The sequence below is a fragment of the Pogona vitticeps genome, chromosome 15 (assembly GCF_051106095.1).
Source record: "Pogona vitticeps strain Pit_001003342236 chromosome 15, PviZW2.1, whole genome shotgun sequence".
In the NCBI taxonomy this organism is placed as follows: Eukaryota; Metazoa; Chordata; class Lepidosauria; order Squamata; family Agamidae; genus Pogona; species Pogona vitticeps.
In genome coordinates this window covers 13,787,850-13,811,372 of record NC_135797.1, presented here as the reverse complement: position 1 = coordinate 13,811,372, position 23,523 = coordinate 13,787,850, and the positions used below count along the sequence as shown (strand labels likewise).

The 23,523-nt window shown below is 51.7% G+C and overlaps 1 protein-coding gene across 4 annotated transcripts in view; it reads left to right on the top strand.

Moving 5' to 3' along the window:
- Nucleotides 1-20,269, top strand: part of LMNA (lamin A/C) — a 67,150-nt gene extending 46,881 nt beyond the window's left edge. For all 4 annotated transcript variants that reach the window (XM_078382131.1, XM_072983959.2, XM_078382130.1 and 1 more), the window contains 11 exons: nucleotides 6,855-7,011; nucleotides 8,278-8,403; nucleotides 9,005-9,175; nucleotides 9,462-9,587; nucleotides 9,855-10,075; nucleotides 10,788-11,001; nucleotides 12,073-12,180; nucleotides 12,360-12,479; nucleotides 12,852-12,950; nucleotides 15,732-15,992; nucleotides 17,567-20,269. In XM_078382131.1, coding sequence (XP_078238257.1) covers nucleotides 8,290-8,403; nucleotides 9,005-9,175; nucleotides 9,462-9,587; nucleotides 9,855-10,075; nucleotides 10,788-11,001; nucleotides 12,073-12,180; nucleotides 12,360-12,479; nucleotides 12,852-12,950; nucleotides 15,732-15,992; nucleotides 17,567-17,593 — 1,461 coding nt within the window. In that variant the 5' untranslated portion in view covers nucleotides 6,855-7,011; nucleotides 8,278-8,289 and the 3' untranslated portion in view covers nucleotides 17,594-20,269. The remainder of the gene's footprint in view (nucleotides 1-6,854; nucleotides 7,012-8,277; nucleotides 8,404-9,004; nucleotides 9,176-9,461; nucleotides 9,588-9,854; nucleotides 10,076-10,787; nucleotides 11,002-12,072; nucleotides 12,181-12,359; nucleotides 12,480-12,851; nucleotides 12,951-15,731; nucleotides 15,993-17,566) is intronic.
- The last annotated feature ends 3,254 nt before the right edge of the window (nucleotides 20,270-23,523 follow it).

The window sequence follows — 23,523 nt, the reverse complement described above, 5'->3', positions numbered from 1 at the left end:
CAATAGCTATTCGATGAGGTGGGTAGAAGAAGGGGTCGCTGGGTGGATTTAAGGTACCCACTCAGCTCTTCCTTCCTTCCCTGAGATCGAAGGTCTCCAGCAGATGAATATTATTTATTGCCAGGATTGCTTTCTTGACGATTCAGGTTTTGGTGCGTATCGTTGGCGAAATCGCCGGCTCCCGTTCTTGGTCTTTGGAAGGCCAGTTGGACACCGGGGCCAGTCAAGGTGGCATTTGGCAGAAGTGACCTTTCTCTTGGCCCTTTGCCTTCTGCTTTGGCTGTCTAGGGAGGACGCCCCTACCTAGCCTAGCCGGAAGATCCCATCTGCCAAAGGATGCTGGTCTTTGTAGTCCAAACTTCCTCACCTTTTGGAGCGGCTGTCTTTGAAGGTTGGGGAGGCGGCCCTCTGAGGTTAGAGGGGGGGGGCAAGCGACGCCTTTACGGTTCTCTATTGAAAGCCCTTGTGTGTGTCTGCTGACACGTTTGGGGTTTGGCCCGCCCTGCAACACTGTCGGCTTGCTGCTTCTTTTGTGAATGTCCTTGAACATCAAAACCCGTCCATCTGGTCTGGGAGCAGGCGAGCACGGTGGTGCCCATCTCTTGCCAAACGGGGCATCCCTAGTGATTTGGCGCTGACGTCCTTAACGCGAGAAAGAATAGATGAGTCAAGAGGTGTAAGGCGTGTGTGTGTGTGTGTGTGTGTGTGTGTGTGTACATGTTACACAGCCTGGCATCCCGTTCCGTCCCGCCTTGCCCTCTTCCTTTCCTGTTTTTTTTCTGCTGTTTTTCGAAAATAACCCCACCCACCCTAACCCAGCAACCTTCCCCCATGGGGAGGGGGGGATCACAACCGCTGCTCTCCCCCCCCAAACTCTTCCCGCCTTGGTTTCTGGCCAGTTGGCATCTGTGCCAGGCTTTCTTACTGGACCTTTCTTTCCTTTTTTTTTTTTTTCTGGGGCCAGATATTTCCGGCGGCTTTTCCCTGTTCCCGCCCTGCTAGCGCCTCTGTTCTTGCACGGCTGCCAACTGGCTTCTGGGCCACGTGCTCCCGTGGGCGCTGAGGCCCAAGCCGGAGGAATATCGAGGTGGAAGGCGAGGATTCAGGTGTGTCCGGACTGGCAGGAAGCCTCGGGTGGCAGCCAGAAGCAGTTGCCTCGACTTGACAGAGGGGAGGCCCAACAAGACGATACCCATGGACGCGTCTTTCGAGAGCAAAACGTCCTGAAGGAATAGAAGTTCTGTGCTTTTTTCATCCCAGACCAGTCTAGAGGTTCAAGTGGGCCTCCTAATGGGGATGTGTCAGGGCCCTGATTCAGGGGGTCCCAGGGTTGCACCTTGTAGCATCTCCAGTTTCAAAAAAAAAAAAAAAAAACAGACTTCTAACCTGCTTTCCGAAATGGGTTGAATCGGAGCAGGAAGCCCAGTGACGAAGAACCGGAATCGCTAGGTTTGCACCCCGAGTCTGCCTGGAGGGGTAGAATTTCAGGAAGGGAGTCATCCTGACTCTCCTCCAGTGGCCTATTAACAAATATCTTTAATTAACCATCATAAATGGCTTAGATCCAGAGATTTTAAAATGGGCGTCGTCAAACAGGCAATATATTCCCGCACATGAAATTATGACATACTTTATTTCCATCGTTGGTTGAAATGGAGGGTAGGCGGGAGAGCATGGGGAAGGTTGAATTCGGCCCTGAGAGTGTCTGGCTGTGATTGAGAAGCACTGGTAGGGGGTGGATTAGATGACCTTTGGGGGGACCCTCGGGCTCTACAACGCCGTGATTTCCTCTGCGCTGCAAGCCAGAAGAGGAGACTTCAGCCCAGTAAGAGATCCATGGTCAATATCAACAGTGTGATGGAGCAAAGGCTGGCAGAGTGGAAGCCCCCCCCTGAACTTTGTGAGAAACTGGGATGAAACCCCCCCCCTCTCCCACCCCTTTCTCAGCCCCATTTCTCTTGAACTTAGCTGCCATCCTTAGCGTCACTGGGAGCGACCTGGGTTTTCTCAGAAAACAGTGCAGGGTTGCAAGCTATACTTGTTGCAATGCAAAGTTATTGAGGATAGTTTGTTCTTGGGTGAGCATCAAGAGCCATAGACTTTACAAAAGACCTGCCCCACCCCTTTTTCTCTCCCTTAGGAACAGATCTGTCCACTTTATTGGGCATAGTGGCTTTGGCAACTGTCACAATGAGTGCCAGCAGCGTGACATTTACTACTGCACTGCTGGGAAAGTGCATGTCTGCAAAAAAAGGGGGGAGGGTTGTTGTGTTCAACATTTGTGCGTCTATTTCTGTGTTTTCTGGGAAGCCGTTTGGGCTCAGGCTGCTCAGGCTTCACCCCCCCCCCCCTCGAAGGGTGTCCCGTGGGGTTTCTGTTCGCAACACTGAAGGAAGTACGTATACGGCTTGGCCGCCGCTTATTTTGCCTGGTCCGTTTTGCACCAATTCTTAAATCCAAAGCAGGAAGAGGTAAAAGAAAAATTACCCAAAACCCAGAATAGAAACCGTTGGCTTCCGCTTTGTGAGAAGCCTCATGATTAGGACATGAAGGATCGCCGCCGTCTGCGGTGGCCACCACCAGGGAGGTGCCTCTTCCCCTTTTTTATTCTTCTGACAAGCCCAGGGGGAATCCCAGGTCTGGTGCCCTCAGGGAGAAGACGAAAATGAAACAATTAAAAACAACAACACAGCGCCAAATACTTCTAAAGAATCAGGAACCGGGTCGCGTTGGGGGGGGGCGCCACACCTCAGGAGTCCCTGCTTTGAGGAACTGCTGCTCAAGACAAAGCCCTCTTTCTCGGGGGTCCCGAGCCTGGGAGCCGTCGGTGGGTGTTCAAACAGGAACAGAGCCTTGACAGCCCTCATGAGGACTAGAAACGCGTCCGTGCAGCTGATGGATGTACGAACCTGTGCTTCTCTGGTGGCTCACCATGGCCGTCTGGTAAATCCTAGGAAAGCAGATCCTTGCAAAATCCTACCCGTGCAATGCCTTAGGCGGATAACAGCCGCTGGTGACCTTGTCTCCTCGGCTTCCTGCTCCTCCCTCGTGAAGCCACACCTGGAAATGCTGGAGAGACGAGCATTTTTCTCAATTCCCCCCCCCCCAGCTGCTCTTCCCAGGCCACCTTCGCCCTCCCGGTCCCTGAATGGCCGCCAGCCTCTTACCTTGAGACCTGGAATCAAAAGCAGCTGCAGAGGAAGCAACCCGGGGCCAAGCAGAACTTGCCAGTTTTTTTATTCTTGCGACTCATCTTCTGTGCGGCCCGAATTTTCCCACGGTTACATTCGCTCGCAATGCTGGGGTTCCGCGCAGATCGATAGCAGAGCCTTGAATCCCCAAAGCGTAACCCGGAGAGCATCGATAAAATCAGAACCATGCGAAACAAGGCTTAAATACCCAGAGTTACCTACACATGTTGTTGGGGTGGATCGGGCCCATTGCTATATATTCGGCGATTCTTCCCCCTGCTCACCCACCTTTCTAGCTGAGAATTCGCTTTTTAAAGGTGCAATTGTCAAATCGAGGACTCTGAAGGGTGACTCCGGTTGTCCTTACACAGTATATTTAACTGGGAAGTAACTGGGTTACAAGTAATCTAGTTACCTATGACTAGTTGCTTTTGGCTAGCAATTGGTATAACCACTAAGCAAAGTTGTGCCACCTTTGGATTGCATCTGGCTGGCATGAATGAAGGAGGAGAGGTGCAAGAAGAAACCCCCCAATTACTTGGGAGTAACTAGCAATGCCTAGTTACTATTAAAGAACCTTGGAGAGGCATTCCCCCCCCCCAAGTTTTATGCTATTCTCTTTCTTGGCCTAAATGGCAAAGGGAGTGTTTGTTGATTCCATCTTTGGGATTTTTACAAAGATTTATTTATTTATTATTTATTTGTTCGATTTATATCCTGCCCATCTGGTATATTCTACCACTCAGATTCCCAAGGTGCAATATCAAAAGTGGCCACTAGTAGGAATCGGAGAGCATTTCTGATGTACCTTTTTCTGGACTGTGGGGGGATGACTAGGGAGGTGTCCTTTTTTTTCCCCTTCCCTTATTCAGGTGGTGCATCCTGACCCGGCCTTCATTTGTGCAAGCACCCACACCCAAATTCAGCTCTGGTGTGTAACTTCAGGTTTTTTTTTAAAGAAGCACAGGGATTGGAGAGTCCTTGGGCCTCCATTGGGGGTTGGAGCTGTCAGTCACCTCCTCCCCCTTTGGGCACTGTCCTGACCGTCTTCCTTATAAGGTCTCCACGCTTTTGATTCCCCTTTCCTCACTTTTAACCCTATCCTGTTTCTCTTGGTTCACATTTATATCTCCCAGGTGCCGAATTCAAGACGCAGAATCCATGCAAGGTGCTTTTACTCCCTAGGACTCTTTACTCCCCACCTGGCGTTCCCCTTACAAATGCACATACAGGGACATTGGGCTGAATACGGCCCCATCTCCCGGGCAGTGGAAAAGCAATGCCGTGATAACTGAGGACAGAAATCGGGGTGGTTCCCAGCCGGGAGGTGGAATCCTCTCTCCCCCTTTACCCCCTAAGTATTATTTTGGAGAACCACGGCCGGTGGTTGCTACATCAAGGAGCTGCAAGTCGGAAAAGTTTGCGAGCCACACACACACACACACACACACCCGTGCCAGAGAAATCGGTTCCTTCCTTTCCAGGGCCAGCTTTGGGAAGAGCCCCCCCCCCCCGTGGCCCACCGTGAGCCCGTCCTCGATTGATTCCCGGTCCCGGGTCCAGAACCTCCTTGGCCAGCGGCCTGCAGGGGACCAGGCAGCTCCTGCCAGCCCCTCCCGCCCCCCCCTTCCCAGACCGTAGTGCAACCTGACACTAGCCGGCGGCTGGCCCGCAGGCTCTCCGCCTGGGCTGGTCGTGAAGCAGCCGGGGCTCCCTTGTTTTGCAACCTTCTAGCCACACAAGCGAAGTCTGTCCTCCTTCGCCCACATTTGTGCTCTCGCACTCCACCGTCTGTGTGTGGGGTGGCGCCTTTTGCTCTCCCCCCTTATTTTTTCTTTTCGGTCCAGCAGCTGCCTTTTCGCTTCCCGCCTGCATCTGTCTCGGCCTAAAAGCCGGAGGGGGAAGGAAAGAACAGGGGGAGAGAGCCGTGAGGAATGTAACCAAGTCATGGAAACTTGGATCCAGTGTAATAACAATAAACCATTTGGATTTTGCCTTCCCGCTGCCATATTTATAGTCCTGCTCTCCTCTCTCTCTCTCTCTCCTCAACCGAAAACTAAACTAAAAATACTTTCTGGAGGCCCCCCGTTTTTCTTGATGTTTGGTGGAAAGGAACGCCAAGAGGAACTCTCTGTAATATTTGTTTTATAGTTTTACTTATTAAGGCGCTGGTTTTATGAGACAGCAGACTGGGGTGAAGCCGAGAAGTTATCTGTATTTTTTTAAATTTTATTTATGAAAACACTTGTCCACGGCTGTTTATTTCAGCCGTTCTGGGAGGTCGTTTAGAAATGTTGCAGGGTTGCTTACAGTGAAAGACTGCAGAACGTGGACGATCTAGTAGTACAGTGGTTTCCCATAGACTCAACCGTGATAGAAGCATAAATCAGTAAATGATACCAATACAAGAGCAAGTGATACCTTTTATGAAGCCACTAAAAAGGAAGAAGAAGAAGAAGAAGAAGAAGAGAAACAGCTAGCTTTCGATGATCATCCAACTTCTTCAGGCTGTGCAACAAGTCCAATAAAATAAGTTACGCAAATCATTAGAGAAAAGCAAAAATCCATAAAACACGTCACACAAATCTTTAGAAAACAGGGTGTTTTCTCCTTAAAGCCGGCAGTTGAAATGCAGACAATAAACTGCTGACGGCACTTTTTAGTAAACTTCAGTCGATTTGGCAGTGGGTCTTGGGGAGGAGGGGGTTGTGACCAAAATGTCTCTCCCCCCCCCTCAGCGTCTGTCCCGTTTTGTAATTAAGACTTGCCTCCATGACCCCGCCTGCTCTCATAATCTCGTTTCATAGCCCATGTGCTAAGTGTACGAGGATTTTAATGTGTAACAAACACGTGTGGGTGATTTCTTCCCGAGTTCCACCTTTCGGGAAAGTCGGAAATGAATTTCAATGGCAACCCTGCCTGAGAGATCTGGGTTAAATATTCCTGGCTCAACATGGGTGTCCTAGCTAGTTAGTAAGAATGTCCCACGGGTAGCTTTATACCTAATAAATGTGTATCAGCTTAAATGTATTATGTGGAAGGGGGGGAAATCCTCATTTGACAATAAGGGGCTCAAATCCTCTTGCATTACTTACGTTGGTGTCGGAGGAATGATGTCATTGCCGCGGCAGATGGTTGCTAATTAAGAAGGCACACCTTCTGTGTCATTGCAACCCAGAATCCGAGCGGGGATTCTTCAATTAGCGGCAGCCACTAATTGAAGAGTCTCTGTTTGGATTCTACGTTGCATGCAAAGCCACAGATTCCAGGGTATGGTGATCTGCCCCTGTGGCGATGCCATTTCTCCCATGTCCGTGTAAATTAAGCAAGAGGATGTTTACTTGAAACCTGGTTTACCAATTTTTTGGCTTTGGGTAGTATGAGTATGAATGAAAATGGCTATTTGGAGAGAGGGCATTAACAGTAGGAATTAGCAAGTCAAGATGGACCTGGAAGTTGAATCCAGAATGAGGCAGATCTTTTCTCTGACTCCTTTGGACTCTTCTCTGCTTCGTTAATTTAGCCACTTAGATTTAAAAGCGCCGTTCTTTCCCAGTTGTAACGCTTTGCACAGTCATGGGTCCCCTCGTAGCAAGGAGCGCTGACACAGGTTTCCCCAATCCGGGCCGACGGCTGACCCGTCTTTTCCACCTTGCGTTCTAGGAATGCCAAGAAGGAAGGGGACCTTTTGGCCGCCCAGGCCCGCCTCAAGGATCTCGAGGCCCTGCTGAACTCTAAGGAAGCCGCCCTGACCACGGCCTTGGGGGAGAAGCGCAACCTGGAAAATGAAGTCCGTGACCTTCGAGGCCAGGTGGCCAAGGTGGGTAAACTGAGAAATCGCCTCCACCGGGTTTGCCACTGATGGTGGAAGAGCAGGGGCCCCAGTGGGGTCTTTCTCGCTATCTCCTTGCTCATCCCCTGGACCTCAGTCCAGTTGGGGAGGGGAATCTCTCACAAAGAAGTGGTGACTTGGTGGTCCACCTTGTTGTAGGGTTGGGTTGGTGGCCCACCATGGTGTAGCATTGGGTTGACTTGACTTGAGGGTCCAACCTTTTTATTTGGTTGGGTTCAGTTGTCTTGACTTGACTTGACTTGATGACATGGTGGTCCACCTTGTTATTTGGTTGAGTTGAGTTGAGTTATCTTGACTTGATGGCCCATCTTTTTATTTGGTTGAGTTGTGTTGTGTTTTGTTGTCTTGACTTGACTTGATGACTTGATGTGGTGGTCCACCTTATTTAGTTGAGTTGTCTTGACTTGATGACTTGATGGTCCATCTTTTTATTTAGTTGAGTTGAGTTGTCTTGACTTGACTTGATGACGTGACGTGGTGGTCCACCTTGTTCTTTGGTTGGGTTAGGTAGAGTGGGATTGAGTTGATGCAGCCAGCATTCACATCAGTCTCCACCACTGCTTTTTGTGTGTGCCTGATAGAGCAGATTTTTTTTTATCTCCAGTATTTGCACAGAGATGTGTGGCTTTTTCAGTTGTCATGATCAAGGTGTCAACAACAGTGTGCCTTTCGGGATTGGTTTTACGGCCAGTGTGGCTGTTCCCTCCTGTTTTGTGGTCATGTTGTTGTTGTTTAGTCGTTTAGTTGTGTCCGACTCTTCGTGACCCCATAGACCAGAGCACGCCAGGCCCTCCTGTCCTCCACGGCCTCCCGGAGTTTGGCCAAATGATCATAGGAAACCTGTTGTCATTTAAGGAAAAGGAAAAATAGCCAAAAGGACCAGCAGGGGGCAGCAAAAACCCATTGCCCAAATCAAGCAGACTTTAAAAAATTGAAGCATCGTTTCTGGTTTGTTTGTTTGGAGTTTTTTGTTTGTGTGTGTGCATGTTTTTTAAAAGATTTTAAAAAACTGAAAGAAAGCATGTGATGCAAGTTTAGATCACAAGAGGAGAAAAATTTGACTCAGCACGTAAAACTGCAGGCTGTCCGGGCATGGTGCTTGGGAATCATCTGTCTCGGGTCCAGCCAGAACATCTCCGGGCTGCCTACAATGTGGGAGGGTGGCTGTTCTGTCCCACCACCACCACCTCCCTGTGATGAATGACCTTCCCCTCTCTTTCCAATCCCCCCCAGCTGGAAGCCGCCATGGCCGAGAACAAGAAGCAGCTTCAGGATGAGATGCTGCGCCGGGTGGACGCTGAGAACCGTCTCCAGACCTTGAAGGAGGAGCTGGAGTTCCAGAAGAACATCTACAGCGAGGTGAGCAGGGAAAGGAAGGGCAAAGCGGCCTTCCTTCTGCGGCCTCCCAGCTGTGGCCGCCTGGGCAAGCTCGCCGGCCGGCCAGACCTAGACGCCGATCCCGAAACCTTCCTAGGCGGCCCTCCACCTTCCCGTCCCGTTAACCGGTTGTGCCAAAGGCCAGGCTGCCGGATTCCCTAGGAAGCTTCGCCTGTAGGGAATGGCACTCTGCCCGTGCCCAGAGGCAAGTGGTTTCTGGCAGTCAGAATACGGGCAAACCATTCATCCTGACCTCTCCGGGAGGGTTGGGGAGAAATGCAGTCCTGCTTCCAAAGGTCTCCAGCCACCCCATGGGCTCTCTCCATACAACCTATTTGAAAAGAAAGACATTCAGCCCCTAGGGAGCTTTTTCGCTTAAAAAAAGCAATTTTTGCAAGGAAAAATAGTGGGTGGGAGGGTGGAGGGGGCAGCGGGGAGAGTTGAGGGGTGGAGCACCCCACGTTCAAAGACCAGGGCTCCGTCTTCCCGGCTTCTAGCCTCTGCCCCCAGAGGTGTCGACGTCCCGACTGGCGCCTTCGCTCCCCCCGACTCTGGTTCCTTCCGCTTCCCCCACCCCCCGCAGGAACTCCGCGAGACCAAGCGCCGCCACGAGACCCGCCTGGTGGAGATCGACAACGGCCGCCAGCGGGATTTTGAGAACAAGCTGGCCGACGCTCTGCAGGATCTGAGAGGCCAGCACGAGGCCCAGATCCGGCTCTACAAAGAGGAGCTGGAGAAGACCTACAGCGCCAAGGTGAAAAAACAACAACCAACCCTCTTTCCCCCCCCCTCCCTCGAGTCCAAAACCCACCAGAGCACCACCTTTCTCATCCTGGCACTCTCCGGGGATTATGGGCTTTTTTGTCAGGCTCTGGGTCAATGACATCTCCCATCATCTCCAGAGAGACCTCTTCCTTCCTTCCTTCCTTCCTTCCTTCCTTCCTTCCTTCCTTCCTTCCTTCCTTCCTTCCCTCCCAGTAAGTGGTGTTCTTCCCTTCGAGGATTCCGTTGAACGCCTTCTCCCCCTCCTTTCTTTCCAGCTGGAGAACGCCAAGCAGTCGGCCGAGAGAAACAGCAGCATGGCCGGGGCAGCCCACGAGGAGCTTCAGCAGACACGCATTCGCATCGACAGCCTGTCGGCCCAGCTGAGCCAGCTGCAGAAGCAGGTTGGGGTTGCTCGAAGCGGGTGGCGAGAACCTGGTTGCCCTTCCTAGCTCGCTGACGTCCTGGAAGCGCTGAATCCTCCTGTCCTAAATCTTCCCTTTCAAACAAAAATCAAATGTGTCTGGTGAAATAATCATGGGATGCTGTTCAAGGCAGTCCAGCGCTGTCCAATTAACTCCAAGGCAGGGAAACCTATATTTGCCCCGCCAGGTGGAATAGGCTTTTCCACCTTTCCTTTAACCATTTCTCTCTCTGTGTCTTTTTCCCAGTTGGCAGCTAAGGAGGCCAAACTTCATGACCTGGAGGACGCGCTTGCCCGGGAACGTGAGACCAGCCGCCGTATCCTGGCTGACAAGGAGCGGGAAATGGCCGACATGCGAGCTCGCATGCAGCAGCAGCTGGATGAGTACCAGGAGCTGCTGGACATCAAGCTGGCCCTGGACATGGAGATCCATGCCTACCGCAAGCTCCTGGAGGGCGAGGAGGAGAGGTGGGTACCTGAGAAGATGGGCGTCAGAAAACCATCATCCTAGAGTGGTCAGATAACAAAACCCTTTTTAATAAATTGGTGTACAGTAGGATACACATACTCACAGAGAGAGAGAGCAAAAAACAAGGTAACTTTTTCACATGCATTACCAGAACTGGCCACTAGAGGGGGGCAGAGAACATGCTATGTATTCTTCACTCAAAAGTATTCATAGCATGGTCTCTCGCTCTCTCTAGTGGCCATTTCTGGTAATGCATGTGAAAATATTTTTTCTAGGTGTTTTGTTTGTTTTAATATTTTCAGACGGTGGATAAGTGAAAATGTTGAGTATTGATATATTTGTTTGTTCGTTCATTTATTTGTTTATTGAAATGAAGAGTGAGTGACTATTTAACAACAACAAAAGTGTTTGTCAACAGAATTTTTTCCAAGCCCAAATCCTACCAGGAAGAAGGGTTGAAAGAATAAAGCTTAGTGCTAGATTTAAAACTGTATGGAGGATGTTATTACAGATTTTGTGGGATGGTTATACTTTTTATAGTCCGAATTCTACAGGGATTATCCCACAAACAGATTCAGTGCCGCGGACGGTTTGGACTAAATCTCGGAACGGATTCCCTGCCACCCAACTTTGCTGAGGGGAAGGTCCTGGGATCCAGAGGCGTCTCCCCTCCTCATCCGTAAACGACCTCTTTCTGTCTCCCTCCCGCAGGCTGCGCCTCTCCCCCAGCCCGTCCTCCCAGAAGAGTGGCTCTCGCACCCGCATCTCGCACTCCTCCATGCAAGGCTCGTCCAAGAAGAGGAAGCTGGGCGACGGGGAGAGCCGCACCAACTTCTCCCACCACGCCCGGACCAGCGGCCGCGTGGCCGTGGAGGAAGTGGACCTGGAAGGGAAGTTTGTCCGTCTCAGGAACAAGTCAAACGAGGTGGGTGTCAGGACTGGGTGGGGGCCGGGAAAGCTCAAAGCTTGGGAAGTTTCAGGAATACCACAGGGCCCCTGTATCGTTCCAAAACCCTTCCCCACAGATGCTAAAAACCGTGGATAGTAGTTAGCGCTATATACAGTGGTGCCTCGCTTAACGAGCGCACCGTTTGACGATGAATCCGCATAGCGACCCGGTTTTTGCAGTCATTAATGCGATCGCATTGTGATGTTTAGATAGGCTAAACATCGCATTCCGATCATTTCTGCACCCGGCGGCCATTTTGGGAACAGCTGATCGGTGGTTCCAAAATGGCCGCCGGGTGCAGAAAATGGCTGCCTGCACCATTTTTGCGCCCTCCCCTTGCTTACCGGGCAGCGAAAATGGCGGCCAGATCCAGGATTCTTCACTTACTGGTGAGTTTTTCCCTAATAGGAACGCATTAAATGGAGTTTAATGCGTTTCTATGGGTTTTCCCCGCCCGGAGAGCGAAGAATCCGAATAGTGACGTTAATCCTGGAACGGATTAACATCGCTATGCGGGGCACCACTGTATAGCACAGTAAAAGGGGGAGAGGGAAAATTAGAAACCTGTATTTTCACAATATATTTACCAGGACTGGCCACTGGAGGGAGCCAGAGACTGCTGTGTATTCTTCAACACCAAGCATACGTTCCCTACCGTGGTCTCTGGTTCCCTCTAGTGGCCAGATCTGATAAATACATTGCAGCAATAGTTTCTAGTGTTTTTTTTCTTTCTAATATTTTTAATATTTTCAAACTCTGGATTGTTGACGCCGAGGATACGGATCCCATGGCTACAGAGTTTCTACTCAAATTGTTTTTGCCTCCCTGTACTAAATAACGGGAGCAAATTACTTTCAACATGGCATGCTAGCTGCATGAGGTTCTGGAGGCTTGGTCTAACCTCCGTATAGGGTTAATAAACTGATGGAGCTATCCAGCAGTTCAGAATAATTCGTAATAATAATCTGAGGATTATAGAACTGCCGCCTGCCACCAACTCAAGGGGGACGGACTCTGGTGACCGTCTCTGTCTGCTCGTTTCCCTAGGACCAGTCGCTGGGCAACTGGCAGATCAAGCGCCAGAACGGAGACGACCCGGCCTTCACCTACCGGTTCCCGCCCAAGTTCACCCTGAAAGCCGGCCAGGTGGTGACGGTGAGTGGCTACTACGCGGCCCCTTAGCGTGGTGGGTGGCTGACCCTTTCCCGGCCTCGGGAGAAGAGGCCGGCTGGCCGGCAACTCCCACAAACGCGTCACTGGTGCCCAGAGCCCGGATGTTTTTAACGGGGCGGTTTGTCCTCTCCTCTTCCTCCTTCCCTTTCCCCAAACGGCAGATCTGGGGCTCCGGAGCAGGCGTGACCCACAACCCGCCTTCCGACATGGTGTGGAAGAACCAGGCCTCGTGGGGCTGCGGAGACAGCCTGCGCACTGCGCTCCTGACCTCCTCTGGAGAGGTGAGACTCGGGACCACGAACGCCGGGGGGGGAGTGCCCGGGAGGGGGCGCGTCGACCGCCTGGTCCTCAGTGAGGCCAGAGAAAGAGAGAGAGATGCTTGTTCAGAGCAGATGATGGAAGAGGAGCCGGAGATCAAAACGGTTGCCTTGGTCTCCCCGTTTGGTGCTTCCCTTGTGTTTTTGGCTGATGGTTCTGCTTGGAAGGTCTACTCGGGACCAAGGCTCGGATCCGGAGTCTCTTCTGCTCCTGGCTCTCTCCGCTCTGTGCCTTTCCCCGTGATCCCCTTTCAGCCCGTCCTGAAAAAAGCCAAGCCTGGTGCTTTCTGGTGCCCTGAACGCGTCTCCCTTTCCCTCCCCGCCTGCTCTTCCCAGGAGGTGGCCATGAGGAAGCTGGTGCGCACCGTGATCATCAACGACGAGGAGGAAGAGGAGGAGGAGGAGGAAGACGGCCTCCATCGCCACCACCACCACGTGAGTTCCGGGAGGGTCTCGGCCACCACCTCCAGAACGACGGTCACCACCTCCCTGCTCCGCCGCGGGTTCCCGTAAGCGCGGCCGGCGAAGGGGCGGGATCCTGACCCCCTCTGTCCATCTGGACAGAGAACGGGGATCCCGTCCCGGTGGCCTCCGGTGCCCTCCTGGACGTCTCTCTTAGAGGCCCCGAAAGAGGGGGGAAAGGGCCGGCGCCCCGAGATCCCCATTGCGTGCGGTTAAAAAAATTGTACAAACGTGTTCCCAACGTTGTCTCGACCATCAGAATCATGAAATAAAAGGAGAGAGAAAACCGGAAATGATGATGTTTTACTCAAGGCCGATGCCGGAAATTAGGGTTTGTGGGTTGTTCTTTTTTTAATGGGAAGCGTCAAAAGCGACGAATGCATATCTCTGAGGGCCAAATGTGTGAGTCGTTAAAATATATTTATATCAACAGCGTTAGCTGCGGGGTTTGTGGGTGGAAGTTTCTGCGGCGTGTCTTCAGAGAATCCGTGGTCCCAGGGGAATGTGGGTTGTTTCGGCACGTGGTGGTGTTGCAGTGAGCGGCCCTAATTAAAGGGCAGCAGTTTGCACACTAGAGAGACCTTAACCAGGGGCCGTTTACCACTGCAGTCTGTACCGTGGACACGTATGCCAGCGTCAGTGGCCCTACAGGACCATGGCTGATGGCCTCTGTTCAGAGTTTTCCCAACAGTGGCCGGTGGGTGGAAGCAGGAGAGGAAGCAAGTTTGTCAGAGAATCAGAGGCAATCAGGGCCGTCACCCACCCTTGGGGGGAGCGGGACCCCCCAGATTTTTACAGACCCCCTTTAGCAGAGACGGATCCGTGTGCCCTGGGCACAGGTCTTAACCATCCTCCTCCTTCAGCCATCGTTGGGAAAATGTGTGTCGCGAGGTCTTCCGTCCGCGGGCCAACTGAGAGGGCTCTCCTCCTCCTCCTGCCCCTCGTAGAACAGGGGAAAGGGGGACTTGTCAGCTGGGGGGGCCATTTTCCAGCCTCGCAGCCTTCTAGAAGTTGGCATTTGGACTGAAAATCAACTCAGAGGAAGATAGAGCCAAGCTGAATGTTGGCTGGACATCTTCTCCTGTGTGTGTGTGTTTGGTTTTTGTGGGTTTTTTCAGACTGCCTTCTGTGGTAAAACTTCCAAGAGTCGAAAAGGGTACATAATTTTTGGCAGAAAACCTTTCAGTGAGGGGGAAAGTTTGGAGGCACCATGAAGGATGTTTGGTGGGCAGGTGGGAGACTCCGTGGCCACCACGGCCCGCTGAGCCACGAGGAATACCACCACCCCCGTGGGGCACCCCTTTCCGTGGTCTGACAGCCAGTTTCTACTAGACCGGGTGATCGTGTAGGGGGCACGTCTGTAGGGTCGGCACCCTCCATGTAGGTTCAAGTGCTAAATAAGTGTGGGTGATGATCCCTGGGCAAGGCCATCATCACCCATCCCGCGCAGCAAGGATGCACCCTGGCAACCACGAGGGCAGCCCCAAGAGGTGGGGTTGAGGGAGCCTTTAAATGCAAAAGAGCACGGATGGATGGATGGGTATTAAAGGCAGTATTGGGTCAGAAAAGGTGATCATCCAGGGAAAAAATCCTATAATAAGCTTCTGTCACTCAACACACGAGGGCAACCCCTTCCTTTCGCCCTCCTCGCATTTCCAGAAACACTGCAGAAAACGCATCTCTTACGGGACGAGGCAAAAGGGTTCCGGAAGCCCCCCCCCCCCGAGTTGCTGATGCCGAAGACTCTCTTCCCCTCTGGCAGATTCCGTTTTTAAGGGGGAAACTGAGATGGGGGTAGCAGGTGCTTGGCTGTCCTTAAGCCGCGCAGAAGCCGGTAGAGGATGGAGGTGCTGCAAGCAGGGCTGCGGCCGTTCTCTCGGGGGTGACTGTCTGTTTTCCACCAAACGGGCGTCCGAAAGGTTTGGAGCGAAAGAGTGCGTGAAAGCAACGGAGAAAAAGGAGAGATCCTGAACCCCACCAGCCAGGACCTTGAATGGCGCTGGTTGGCTTTCCCTGTTTGGTTTTTCCTGGTTGCGCCATCCTTTGGACCTGCTTTCCACCCGTTTCATGGAGGTCCTCTCCTTCATCGCTCGGCCCTCTCCCCTGTGGGGTGCATGCGTGCAAAATCTAGTTCCAAAAATCCCTCTGAGCGACCTGGGGCCACACTGGAAATCCAGAGCCAGGATCCCGCATCTCCTTTACAGTTCACAGCCATCACTAGGGAGAGACTCTGAGTCTGGCCAGCTTGGACGGGAAGCCGGAGAGGATGGACACGGTGGAGACGGCCGTTCCCACGTCTCTGGGGATGCTCGGCTCTTCTCCCTGACTTCAAACAGTTCTCCTCTAAAGCAGCCCCTTTCAGGGTCCAAGGGGTGGGAGGTCTTTTGACTTTGCCGGCCGTTCGGCCTGTTCGGTCTGCAGAAAGGGTGCCATCGATGTGGCTTCCAGAGGGTTTCAAGAGGTATTGCATTGCTCTGCGTTGTGTTGCTTTTCCTCCCTTGTCTTTTTTCCCCCCGGCAGAAGGACCCCGAAGCGGCTCAGAGGTTGCACCCCAAACACGGCCGTGAAGATCCGCTTCTAATTCTAGCAGCCGTCCGACACACAAATAAGAGACCGGGAGGGGGGGGGAGCAGAATTAAGAAGAGGAAACACTGCTACGTTTCCTCGGGCGACCAAGAGGAATCTGGGCTTCTTTGCGCCTCCAGTTCCGGATCTTGACCTTTTCCGTCTTCTCCCTCCTCCCCCCCCCCCTAGAGCCACTGCAGCGGATCGGGCGACCCCGGCGAGTACAACCTGCGCTCTCGCACCGTCCTGTGTGGCTCCTGCGGCCAGCCCGCGGACAAGACCGGCGGCGTCAGTGGCGGCACCACCAACGCGGGCACCAGCACCCTGTCCTCCGGCTCCTCCTCTTCCAGCCTCACCATCACGCGCACTTACCGCTCCGGGGGGACCTCCCTCGGAGAGGGTCTCCTGCCCAGGAGTTACATCCTGGGGAATTCCAGCCCACGCCAGCAGGTCAGTCCTCGGTTTGGGGCTTGGGGGGAGGAGATACACGGGGGTCACCCCTGTGGCTCGCCGGACCAGCTTTTGAGAAAGAGCTGGCCCCGATCTCTGGGGCGCTGCAGCTGCCAGCCAGAGCTGGGCGTATGGGGCGAGGCCAGGGGTTCCCCACCTTGGACTGCAACTCCCAGAAGCCTTTTCACCACCTGCGGTGCTGGCCGGGGTCTCTGGGAGTTGTAGTTCAAGAACATCTGGGGGCCCAAGGTGGGGACTTTAAGAAACCATCGGGGTTTCAGTAGGAAGAAAACAGCCTAGAGTGTCGTGTGCCGTGTTTCTGAAAACCACCCGTAACATCTGGGGCCTCTTTTTCTTTCCTGACCCACCTAAAGAGAGTTAATACCTGTTCCACATTCTGAGCCAGGGGCTCTTAACGCTCCCTGTGTTCTGCCCCATCTGTCAAACAGTCCAAGAAAGTGGGTCGCGGCTGTATAGAAGCCATCAATTATATTCGTAGCTGCCTGGCATTCTCTTCTTTTGCTTTTATTGTATTTGATGGTAGTGATGGTAGCCGCCTAGAGTGGTCTTAATCGACTAGATAGGCGGGATATAAATAAAATAAATAAATATATAAATAAATAAGTGAATGCACCTAACTCTGCTCTGGATGCAGCTTTCTATGAGCTCTACTTTGCCATCCTACGCAGGATCCCTCGGTGTTTCTCTTGACACCTTTTTTCCCTCTCCCCTCTTCACAATAGGGTCGGATTTCTCCCCACCAACACACACATATACTCCTGCAGGTAATGGAGTTCCCAGTTTAGAACCAATTTCACAATTACCGTTTTACTTACTGCTACTTAAAACTATCAATTCCCATCCCCTTGACCTGAAAATAAATAAATAAAGAGGTCAGGCGCATTATAATTCTGAGGGAAGCCCCAGTTTGCTTTGGGGTTGGTCGCCCAGAGACCCGTGAGGCGTAAAGATGACCAACTGGCCTTAATGGTTTCGTAATGGTTGTTGTGGGGTTTTCGGGCTCTTTGGCCGTGTTCTGAATGGTCTCCCTTGGTTGTTTTGCTGGCTGGCTGTTTATGGGTTCGGTCCTTGGAGGACAGAGAGCGGGCAGAGAGGAGATGATGCACCCTCCAGGAACTCTCCCTACCGTGAAGGGCAATGCACGTTCCCATTACGGAGGCGCCAGTTGGAAATTTGCTTAACCCTGTGCTTGGAAGAGGGGGCTTTGAAACTGGGTTTGATTCGCCCCTGCCTTCCACAGCCGAAGATGCCAGCTCCAGTTTTGCTGGGGCGCTCGACCCACTGTGGGTTTTATTCCGAACTCTAAAGGTGCCAAACTCTAAAAGTTGGGTTTAGGAGGGTGAGCGAATGACACACAGTTGGGAGTGTTCGGGCTAAAACCCAGAGTGTTTCCAGCTCAAAATCTCACCAGGTGGGCACAGGTAGCTTGCAGGAGAGGGGAGGAACCTGTGCTTTTTTTACAAAAGGACGGGCTTTTGGGGAGCCGTCAACCAATTCTTCAGTGGTTTCAGGACGCAATCCAATACTTCTCCTTTCTCTCTTTTCTTTTCCAGGGTCCTCAAAACTGCAGCATCATGTAATCTCCCTGTTTCTCCCTCCCCGATGATGATGCTTAACACAGCTTGTGCAGGAGAAAGAGAAGGAGAGGGAGGGAGCAAGGGGAAAGAAGAGAAAAGATTTTTAAAGAAGTTATTTTCTACAGCAGGAATTTATACTTTATTATATGTAAAATGCTAAAGATGCTTCAGGGGTTTTTTTAAAGGAGAGGGAAAAAAATCTTTTTTTTCTATAACAAGGAAAACTTATATTTAAAAAAGCCAAGCCAAAGATGTTATTACCAAAAAAAAAGAGAGAGAGAGAGAGAAAAGAATGTCATTTATGGTTCGATAATGCTTTAGATAGCTGTGTTATATCTATCTGGCTTTCTGCTTGTAAAAGGAAAAGCCTCCAAGATTCGTCTTGTCCTCTCGAGGCAAACTCTGAAGGGTTGGGGGTTTTTTTGCACTTGAATGTCTCCCTGTGGGATGTGCTCAAAGCAGGAATTATTCCTGTATCGCACCTTAGTTAACAGCAGCCGCGCTCCACCGTTAAGCCACAAACCCGGGAATAAGATGGCCTGGCTCACCCGCGCAGACCGCTTCCCGTTCGGGATCCGGTTTGCGTCTTCATTTTGTACTGATTTTCCCATTTGAAATTCTGGATAGGAAACAAAGCTGTGCTTAATCCAACCTAGATCCATCCTGTTTAATTCCGGACTGAGAAACCTGCATCGGAAGACTGGCAGGTTGTTCGGATTAAAATCCAAAACGGCCTTCAGTCATCAGCCCAGGTTCTAAAACCAGTTCTCCCAAATTTTGGGTCAACATTGAAATTCAGATTTAAAAATCAAATTCAGTTTTTAAGAAACATAGTGGCGCCTTCCCTCTTGGAACGCAGAAAAGACACTTCCTTCGACCGGTTTGAATCCAGATTTGGCTGCGTCTACATGGGACGTGGTTGCACTTAAAAAAATCAGAATCTGGACGAACCCCTTCCACGCGAAACTTCGGGCGTGGGATCAAAACATGCCCTTTCGATGTCCCGCTTGACTGTTTTCAAAGACGATTGTCTGTTTTTGCTTTACAGGATGTTTAGATATTTACCGTAAAATTTGGGGAAATGCCGTGCTTTGGGAAACGGCATTGACTCTGCTCCCTGGTTTGGAAAGGGGAGCTTGTCGGCAGCTGAGGCTTGGCAGCTACCGACTCCAAAATCTCTGGAGACGACCCCACCCCACCCCGCCCCTTCTCCTTGCCTTGCTTGGCTTGAGCTGCTGCTGCTGTTAATCCCCACCCCGCCCTTGCTAACCGATATAGCGCTAGAACGGACGAGATCCCTGCGGCCGGGTTGATGCTTATGTACTGTATTGTTCTTCACGGTGGTGCATTTGAGGGTGACGGCGGTGCCGAAATGTGCCTTCGGAGGGAGGTTGGTGGCCTTAGACGGGGTGAGGGAGAAAGATGGAGGAAGGACAGGATTCAAACCCGGAGCTTTTCCCTGATCAGGCTTCCTATCCGCCGTCCTGGTGCAAAATCCTTTTTCCCGTCACCCGAAGCCACATCCCAGCACAGCCCCTGGACGCTTGCCTGTTGTAGCTTCCCTCCACACCCACAGAAAAGGTGATCCTTCCAAATCCCTAAAGGGGTGTTTTTTTTTTTAAACAGAAAGTTGAACTTAGGATAGCTGAGAAGAACGTGCCTTGATCTGAGCCCCCCGGGGGGCCGGGTTTCTGTTTCTGTGGCCTTGACCCCCTTTCGGGGGGGGGGGGGGGCTTGCCACATTGAATGTTTCCCCAAACAGCCGAGTCTTTTGAGATGCTGAGAGCAGCACTGGCCAGAGGGTTTTGCTTCTTAGACACAGAAGCCTGAATCCTGGTATCCCAGAGTTGGGGGGGGGGAGAGAGAACCCTCTCTCATGGAGTAAAGTGGGGCAGCCCCACAGAAATCTGTATCTCTACTGTCTTGCCCCCCCCCCCAAAAAAAGTGGCTGGAGAGGAGATTGGTTCCTGTTAGGGATCGGGGAGGGATGTCAGCCACCCAGATGTCGGCTTGCAGCTCCTGGCCCCTCTCTTAGTGAAGGAACCTGGGAGGGGGGTTGCGTCTCCCCCACATCTGGGGGGCTGCCACCTGCCTTCCCCTGGTTCCCTCTGCCAGTCTCCTCCTCCACCTTTCCCCTAAACCTCTCAGCAGGAAAGGCACCCAGTTCCGGCTGAGTGTCATCATTTTCCGGGGAGCATCTCCGAGGTCCTGCAGGAAAAATGGTGATCCGTTTGGCCCCTCCAGCCCACGCTCGGTAGGAACGCAGAATAAAAATCAGAGAGAGAGAGAGAAGGTCGGTTTTGAGGGTTCCCCCCTCCCAGCCCAAGCAGGGGCCCCGGATCAGCCAACTTGACCCCCCCCAGATTATTAGACGGTCAGCTGACCGGGCGTTTTGGCACCACGTCCAGGGGGCAGCTGTGGGGAAAAAACCCACCCAATGCCTTAAGCCGCAGCCGCGCCCGGCGTTTCCCAAAGATCCGCCAACGAGCTGTACGTCTAATGTTGTGTCCATGAGAAGCGACTGCTAATTGTTTCCTCTGTTTGCCGCTGGTTTTGGGGTACCCGAGGGCGGATCGGCCGAGCCCGGCGTCGCCGATCCTTTGGCCGGAGTCCAGCGTTTCTGTTATGTTTTTTTCTCCCCTCCTAAAGCCAATACAAGTTAACAAAAAGTTTACTCCACCTTGTCTCCTGTGGTTCTTTCTTCTGCCAGCTCCAGTTGGAGAGAAGACTCTCTTTTTTTGGGGGGGGGGGACATCTTTCCAGGGTGGGTGGGAGCCTCTCAAAAGCGTGGGGTCCTGAGCCCAAGAAGGAGGGGGTGACCCGCTGGAGACCCCCAAGGCCAGCCTGGTTCGGATCCAGGGCGTGGGCTCCCTCCGCCTCTGGCACCTCCCTGTAAGAACGGATTGGGGTGGGGGAATCCCTGCACGGGTCCTTTTGTGCAGGAGGAAAACGGAAAGCCAGGACGGTGTCCTCCAACAGATACACCAGGCAAGCCGACAGACCCTAGCCCTTGAAATATCAGGTCTCTAGGCGGGTAGGGGCCTCGGGCAGCCACGTTTTGGAGGCAGAAACACGCTGTTGTCAGGTGCATTTTAATTTTGTTAATTTTGGGGGGGTCTGGAGACAGGGGCTCCAAACAAAATTGCCTTCCAGGAGCCAAGCGAGGGTCTCGGACGGAGGCGGTGGGCCGTTTTGACCGCCCAGATAAATGGCGGCCCCATGGGGCCGTGGAGAAGTTCAGAGCTGGTCAGCAGGGCCGAGGTTGGGCCCTGTCCTCCTGAAAAAGGGGGGGGGGTTCTTGTGCATAGAACTGCAAAAACCCAAAGAAGGGTGGGCTTAAAAGTTATAGAAGGAGCGAGGGGACTTTTTGTAACATCTGAGAGCGAAATCCGGTTGGGAGTTGTGCAGTGTACCCGGTGTGGCCACGAGAGGGCGCCCTTTGCTCTCCTTTCCCCACCAAGCGCCTCCCTCTCTAGGAGGTGCTGCCAAACCATGCCTATCTGGAGGATGGTTTCCAGAGTTGTGACTACACTCCCCATTATCCCCAGACTCAGGGCTGTATGTGTGACACTGAAAACTGTTCCTAAGAACATCCATGTTGCCTCATAGGGTGATAAACCAGTGTGAAGTTCGATGGGGACTCTAGGGGTCATCTAGTCCAGCCCCACAATACTGAATCGGACCTGTGGGGAGCCCCCCAGCAGGGTACGAGTGCGAGTCCACCTTTCCTCTCATGTCCTCCATCAGCCGATAGATACACAGACCTACTTCCTCTATTACCGGCCATGATCCCTACCCAACATGGTAGCCGGTCCTCCTCGAGGCCACCCGGTCCTCTTTTAAAAGCCATCCAAGCGGGCAACCGTCACAACATCCGTGGGGGCGAAATCCGTGCACTTTGACTCTGTACATGGCAAAGAATCATTTTCGCGCTTGCCACCCATTGAATCCTGGGAGTTCTTCCTCTCGAGAAAAGCAGAAGTCTCTAAAGACCTTTCTCTTTAAATGAACCACAAGACATCTCTCTTTTTAAAAAAAGAAAAAACGTACACGGTTGGGTAATAACTTTCTTCCACCCTCTGAACTTCACAAATGGATAAGCTTTGGAGTTTAACAAGACTCTTCTTCCAGCCTGCACGCTACAGAGCTAAGAGAGGGAAGAAGTAGACCGTTTCTTTTGGCCAGGAGTTTTCCCTACGTGAAGATTTCTAAAGGAAACGGCAAACCTTTAAAGTGCCACTGCCTGTCATTTAAGAATCGATCCTGAAGCTTCCACCTCCGGCCGGGAAGATTTTTGGATTTTTCTTTTTCTCCCCTCCAGGCCTTCAACAGCCATCCTGATGAAGAGTCCGGTGAGACCCAGAAGCTTGCCCATTGAAAAGACGGACGACGTTTTAGAACATTTTTTCACAAGTTGTATTTTGCAATACACTAAATCAGTGGTTCTTAACCTTTTTGAAAGAAACGCCCCCTTGAGTCATTGAGGAAGTTATCATCGCCCCCCTCCCCATGGTGATGATATCTTATTTATTTATTTATTTATTTATTTATTTATTTACTTACTTACTTACTTACTTACTTACTTACTTACTTACTTACTTACTTACTTACTTATTTATTTATTTATTTATTTATTTATTTAAGACACTTAAATCCAATGACCCCTGAAAACAAAATTCAATTCCAAGAAAATGAAATGCCCCCAAAAAGGAACATTTAATGATTTAGTTGCAAGCAGATTTTAAGACAGAAAAAGAAATATTAAAAGGGTATAAAAACAAACCACAATGCAGGAACTAAAAATTTCAAGACAAAAACTCTGAAACTAAATTAAGATTGGAGGAAAATATATATTCATGCACACTGTAAAAAGGCTGCAGCCATCTTCACAGGTTTGGCTTGCTCCAGCGCCCCCCTACCGCCCCCTTCTGCTCCAGCGCCCCCACGCCACCCCTTTTCGTTCTACTGCCCCCCTGAAAAATGAAATCACCCCCTGGGGGGCATTATCGCCCACGTTAAGAACCACTGCACTAAATTACAATATTTTAAAGCCTGCAGACCTCTACCTGGGGGCCACTCGCTCTGTTTGTCTTTCCTGTTCTTCCAAACACACACCTCTCTCTCTTTTTTGACCATTACTGCAAATCCATGCTGGTGCATCTGTGGTCTGCGCCAGTTTTGCTTTTCCCCAAGAATACTCCTAGATAATCAGCAGAAAGAGGTTTCGTGTCTGGCTTTACGGGATGGCCAGTCCGTCCTGGGGAGCATTAAATTTCCAGATAAATGATGTGTTCATCGGGGCCATCTCGAACCTTAGCTTTCCCGTCATTGAAAAGGCGGGACAGCTTTGTATCCTTCTTTCCTCCTCTGTGCAAAACAAGAGAGCATAATTCGGAACAGACCAGTCTCAGATTTCGCTTGCCAGAGAGAACTGCTGAACATTTGCGCACGGACGCACATATATACACATACACACACACTGGAGCGCAACCAGCCCACGGAGAGGCCTGCAAAATAATAATAATAATAATAATCAAATCCTTCTGGATTGTGAGTCACATGGAAGGATGACCTTCCCTGCTCCGTATGTCGGCCTGCGGGGTGCATAGCCCTCGGCTTGTTTCTGGAGCCTTGCCCACGTCCTTTTTAATAATGGGCGCATTATACTCATATGATGCGCCAGCCTGCTTTGCCTGGCCCAGAAAACCTTGTGGAAAGGCGGCTGTGTGATGGGAAACACACACACACACCCCCTCTCCCCCCCCCTTGCCTCTTGCCTGGCCCCTAAGAAACAGCAGACAAGCGGAGGTGGGGGGATCTCCAGAGGCCGGCGATAAAAACCCATTGTGACCCAGGCTTTTCCCAGTAATCCTGCCCAGAACTCAGCCGCCTTGGAATGAGGTCACGTGCGTGGTGTGTAAAACACTCCCCAG